Consider the following 5677-nt stretch of genomic DNA (forward strand, 5'->3'; position numbering starts at 1 on the left):
GTGGCTTCGAGACTCGATGAGGGTGGGGATGATCCCCGGTCGACGCACCATAGCGACAAAAGGCGTTGCCGACGGTGGGCTTCTTCGTTGACTCACAACGCCTTTCTGGGCTATGGCTTTCTCCGACAACAGTTAGCGACGGCGATGGCAATTGCAGGACTGCTTGTGTTTCTTCTGCAAAGTTCTGTGAACACTTGTTGTCTTCTGACCCATTCTGGTAGGTTCCGTGTGCGTCCTTGTATTCACCTTATTTTATGATTAATGATACATGCGGTTAACTTAAAAAAACTACGGCTAAAGCACTATTTGGCGCATAAGGATTTGCCGTGGTCCAACAATAGTCTCTGGCTGGGCCGATGGTGAGAATATGGTGGACCGTTCTGCATGACATAGCCAGGCCAGCCAAGATTTCTACTGTAGCACAGTGGTGGCAACAGTAGCTGGAGCAGCTGTCTGTGCCATATGGGCCACGGGCACTAGCCTAGTTTCGCCTAGACAGACGTACTACTACTGGGCACAGCGAAAGAGCAAGCCATCATATGTACTGTTCATCACAAATACTGTTTCATGTTACACCCAGATATACCAGCCAGCTGAACAGAACCGGAAAGCCGACCGAATCACACTCACCCAAGCTCCACACAAACCACAAACGAGGCCGGCCACGGCCACCCAAACAACAACAGAGGATTACCCGTTGCAGCCTTGCCGATGATGAAACCGACGATGTACGTCGACGGTCAAACCAAACTCGTCCTCAGGCCCCGATCCTCTTGCCGCTGGCGTGCGCGGCGGTGCAGGAGATCACCTGGTAGCCGTCCTTCTTGCTCTTGGGCTTCCGCGGGATGCAGCGGTCGTGCAGGTCCACCGCCTCCTCCGCCTTCTGCGCCCTGCCATGCCATCCACCATCACATATTCAGAATAATAATACTCGTAGTACAGTAAGTCGTAAGCAGTTATCATTTCGCATCGCCGTCTCTCGTACCCTCCCATCATCACGATTCTCGTACAGCACAATCCGCGGCGGAGTACTTGGCACAAAGATCGGTTTCTTTGTACTACAAGAGCGCCGCATGTATGGTTCGAGGGCTCCCTCCCCTGGGCCACACCCCGCTTGGGCCGGAGGAGTTCAATGCCTGACAGAGGCGTTTACTTGAACAGTACTCATTACAAGCTCACATTGTAGGTTGTACTAACGCACTGCTCCTGCTTAAAGCAGTAGTACTGGTCGTCAGGGCCTTGGAGGGTAATGTTAAATGAACTATAGCAAATGGGTGTGGCCAGGTCTCAATCAACTAAAACTTAATCAAGTCTTAGTCAAATGACATAACATGTAGGAATTTTTTTCACAGATCTAAACGTGAGATTTCACTAACGTAGCATAGCATCGACTAAGACATAATTAGTCTTAGTCAGATTTAGCAAGACCGTAATGTATTGATGGTTGCACGTCTTACTCAGGCCCTCAGATCACTTGTACCGGAGTCACGGGCTCATGTCTCTGAACCAAGTGTAAATCCAAACTAATTAAATTCAGCAATCGCTCGTGTCGCACGCCAAGAACACTTCCAAGATTTGGTGCTGGCTCTCGCGTGCGTGCACGGGCCCGTGCCAGCCGAGAATTCAAGGCGCGTCCCTGACATTCTGGATCGACCGATCCGTTCTGTTTGTGACTTGTGAGCGATAGCTCCGTGAGACCTATTCCTATTTATGAACTTAACCACCGATCAAGTACCCCCGGTGGAATTTTCGCAGTGCCTTTAACCAACTGCCGCTACGGCAGGACGAATCAATGAAACAGTGCCCGACTGACCGCCATTAACGACGGCCAGAAAGCTTGGAATGACTAGCTGCTGCTGGTAGTCACTAACTCTAATAACTAGAACCGAATAGTGGTGGTGCCGGTTTAATTTGGTGGGTGCGTGCTTATCGGATGTCATTGATGGTCGGCGAGGAGTGTGGTGTTATGTTATACCTGTCGGCGTTGTAAGAAGACGACCGCCGGAGGACGGCCAGGTCCTGGCACGCGTCGGCGGCCGGGCGCTGCGTCTCCACCAGGCTCCCGCTGAAGTACTCCTTGTCCTCGACCACCTTCTGCCGGTAGACGGCCGTCTCGGCGGCCGCGTGCGCCGGCGGGCGCGGCGGGCGCGGGCGGTAGTGCACCCCGCGCGGCATCACCGGCGTCGCCAGCCCACCCTTCACCGACACGGACCCGCACGAGATGAGCTGCATCAGCACGGACGACGCCCTGGCCCTGCTCCCGGCGCCGGGCACGGTCGCCAGGACACGGCCGTCCGCCTTGATCAGCGCCTCCAGCGTCTCGGGGCTCGTGGACGCCGTCGGCGGCGACGTCTCCTCGCGGCTCAGCTCCTCCTGGGCGCGCCTTTGGTGACCGCGGCTCCGCCCGCGGTGCCCGTCCTCGGTCTGCGTGGCCGCGTCCGCGGCCGCCGCGGCGCGGTCCTCGGCCTTGTACACCCGGTACTCGCCGAGCTCCGCTGTGAGGGCGCCGGCGACGCCCTTCCTCTGGGCGTGCTCCCAGCCTGAGGAGGAGGACGTGGTCGTGTCCTGCGAGCCGGAGGAGCAGGACGACGCGGCGGCCGCGTCGAGCAGCGGGAGGTGGATCGCCGGCGGGTGCAGCCGCTCGGTGCCCTTGAGCACGTACTCCCGCCCGCCCACCGGGTGCACGTAGTCGTCGTCCGCCAGGTCGTGCCACACGAACCCGTTCCGGTAGCTCCTGCGCAGTGCAACAACATCTCAAACCCAAGGCAAAGAACTCATATCATTGTCGATGAACAGAAACTTGGACGGAACCAACCTCTTGGACGCCCAGGAGTACATGCGCGCCATCCCCTTGCCCCGCAGCGCGTCGAGCCGGTCGATCACATCTTCACAGAACATCAACAATATGTCAATAACACAGGAGGCTCGGTGCAGAACGGAACAAAAAAGGTTCACGCGCCATGAGATGAGCAGACGGCACGCGGCCGGCGTACCTCGGAGGTAGAGGCCGTCGGGGGAGGAGAGGGCGACCTCCATGAAGTGCGGGTGCTCGAGCTGCCCGTTCCTGGACAGGTAGTACACGACGGCGACCCTCGCCGGGCCCGGCCTCGGGCGCGGCGGCCTGGGCACCGCCGCCATGTCGGGGCTGCGCTGCCCCTGCTGCTCGCGCCAATGCGGCCTCGGCTGCTGCTCCCCTCGCGCCCTGCCACCGCCACCGCCACCACCACCGCCCGCCACCACCACCGCCATCTATATATCTCCAAGCTCCAGGCTCCAGCGCCGTGCTTGGACAATGGATATGCTGCAATCTCGTATCCGGGGACGCTATAACAAGCAGCGGGCGGGGCACGTACGTACGTGGTCAGCAGAGCACGGCAGCGGCGGCAGCTAGCGCTTAAAGCTCCCGAGTGCGACACAAGGGAAGGTGCAAAAGGAGGCCGCAGCGATGCAGTGATCAGGCATTCAACCCCCCCCGCAGGACCATCGAGTAGCTGTAAGCTTTGGCAAGCAGCCAGAAGCGCCAGAGCGGTTTGGTGCAGCAGCAGCAGCAGTGAGAGTGAGGTTAAGGTGACGGTGACCGGGTTGGATCGAGCAGGGAGGGGAGGAAAGCTTGGGTCTGGTTGTTTGTTTCTCTCTTCCTTAGGGTCAACAATGACCAGAGGAGGGGTCTTGTTTCCACTTTGTATGGAGGATTGTCCTGTTGGTTGTACTGGGGATTAATTAGTGGCACTGTTGACTAATGCAGCGGGGAATTGCGGGTTGGAGGTGACTTTGAGAGCAGTGGGCTAAGGACTTAAGGTGGGTGTTAATGTGGGAAGGGGACTGGTTTCTGGAGCGTGGCGAAATGGCAGCTGCTTTGGCGCTGCAAACCGGTTTGTTTTAAGCGCAGGGGTTTGACTACCGAGGCCCGGCACCGCACGTATGGGGCACGGCGGCGACACCGGCCAAGTCCGGCGGGGCTGAGGTGTCAGTCGGTCCAACCACGGTGTGCAAAGCGTAGCGTAGGGGTGTACGTAGTACGTCCTAAACAAAGCGAATTGTGTGTTGATTAGTAGATTAGCGTCACTTCGTGTCTGATGGTGCCCCCCGACAACGGATTAATAAGCTGGGCATGTGCGCGTGAAGCCGGCCTTGGAGCACGGGTGTACTATGATGGCATGGCTAATATGCTACCGTTGCGTTGATGATGCTAGTAAAAAATGTCTTTCTTTTTGGCAAAACGCTAGTACGAGTAATAAAAATATTTGGAAGCATTTGCGTGCATGGGAAGGCTGCGATCCCTGTCCTGTCGTCCCGAGCCCCGCTGCCTGCGTGCCACGGGGGAGAAGCGGACGAGTATACTAATCCGGTATGAGTGAGAGTGAGTGTGTGCATCATTCTAACCGGAGCCATTTAGCACTAGGCCCCGCTTATCGACGGCGCCACGAGTCAGCGGGGCCAGAGGCAGCGTTGTCAGTGGCAGTGGCTGATCTTGGCCATAGTTTAGGAGGGGGGCAGCCGGGCAGGGCCACCGACTACGAGGTGGCCGGGCGCGGACAGCGAGACTGCACGGCGGGCGAGCGAGCGAAGCCGGTGGTTTACCGGAGCGGGAGAGGGAGAGCGGGCGAGGCTGCGTTTGACTCACGGAGATGGACGGGACGGTGCGACGCCGGGCGCGTCGAGATGCGCGCCGGCACTCTCACTCGCGCGCTGATCGAGCTCGAGCCCTTTGTTTTCTGCTTTTCACGGCCTGTCCTCCTCTCGCTCTTTACCGCGCCCCGGGAATACTAGCGTGTACTACTGATTAGTGGCAGATGTTGTACTGACACCGATGATCGGACCGACGAATGCCTACTGATTGCTCCGTGACCATGCGTGCCTGCAGCAATCGATCGATTTCTCATTTTCACGCGGCCGGGGCATCGGAATTCGCACGCGTTTTCGTGTGCCTTTCTCTTCTTGGCGGGAGCAAAAACACAGGAGAGCTGGCTCCACGTCGGTCCTCCACCCCTCGCACGCGAAGTAAACACCGGCGCGAAGAAAACACCGATAGGTTGTGAGATTTAGTGCACATGTTGAGAAAATAATTAGAACGTGCAATGTCCTCTCGGATGTATCTAGACACGACCAAGACAAGCTTTTTGAGATGGAGAGAGTACGATGATATAGGCGGGCTATAAGAGATGCAACATCAAAATTTTGTCTAGCTCTAGAAAAATAAAAATGCTACTAGATGGTTTTGTGCTCAATCCTATTCCGTTTTTTCGTTCTTTCGTGTGCGCAACTACATCTCTAAATATAAAAAGAAAGAAATAGTGAAATTTTCAGGGTATCTTCAGAAAGTGAACCCTTAAACCGTCAGAAACTGTCCGGACTATGCAGTGCAGACGTGTTTAGCCATCCCACGCGAGCATGTATCTGTCCGCGGCACGATTCATACGTATTCTATCCGGCAAACCCGAGACAAACATGGAGGGGGGTGGGGTGGGCTTTGTGGGAGTCCACACAACAGCAAGGTAGGACTCCGACACCCCGGCCCGCCCAAAAACCCTCCCAGACCCCGCGCCTCCATCGTCTCATTTTATCTCCTTCAATTTTTCTCTCTTGCCTCCGCCGCCGCTCTACCACCCCGGCCGCCACGTCACAACCATGCCGGACTTCAAAATGTTTGAGATAGTTATGTGATATTTTTGGAACT

At 56.8% G+C, this 5677-nt stretch overlaps 1 protein-coding gene across 1 annotated transcript; it reads right to left on the reverse strand.

The window, feature by feature from the left end:
- Positions 1-525: 525 nt before the first annotated feature.
- On the reverse strand, positions 526-3650 carry LOC109760440 (protein SOSEKI 4). The gene is made up of 4 exons (XM_020319264.4): positions 2994-3650; positions 2816-2885; positions 1976-2734; positions 526-890 (listed from the first exon to the last, which is right to left on the reverse strand). The coding sequence occupies exons 1-4, from the start codon at positions 3247-3249 to the stop codon at positions 758-760; spliced, it is 1218 nt and encodes a 405-aa protein (XP_020174853.1). The 5' UTR covers positions 3250-3650; the 3' UTR covers positions 526-757.
- Positions 3651-5677: the final 2027 nt, after the last annotated feature.

The sequence above is a fragment of the Aegilops tauschii genome, chromosome 3 (assembly GCF_002575655.3).
Source record: "Aegilops tauschii subsp. strangulata cultivar AL8/78 chromosome 3, Aet v6.0, whole genome shotgun sequence".
Taxonomy (NCBI): Eukaryota; Viridiplantae; Streptophyta; class Magnoliopsida; order Poales; family Poaceae; genus Aegilops; species Aegilops tauschii.

Coding starts and splice junctions, on each gene's coding strand:
- LOC109760440 (XM_020319264.4), bottom strand. CDS start 3,249: ATGGCGGTGGTGGTGGCGGGCGGTGGTGGTGGCGGTGGCGGTGGCAGG. Junction 2,886..2,993: donor CGACGGCCTCTACCTCCGAG/GTACGCCGGCCG, acceptor TGTTCTGTGAAG/ATGTGATCGACCGGCTCGAC. Junction 2,735..2,815: donor TACTCCTGGGCGTCCAAGAG/GTTGGTTCCGTC, acceptor TGCACTGCGCAG/GAGCTACCGGAACGGGTTCG.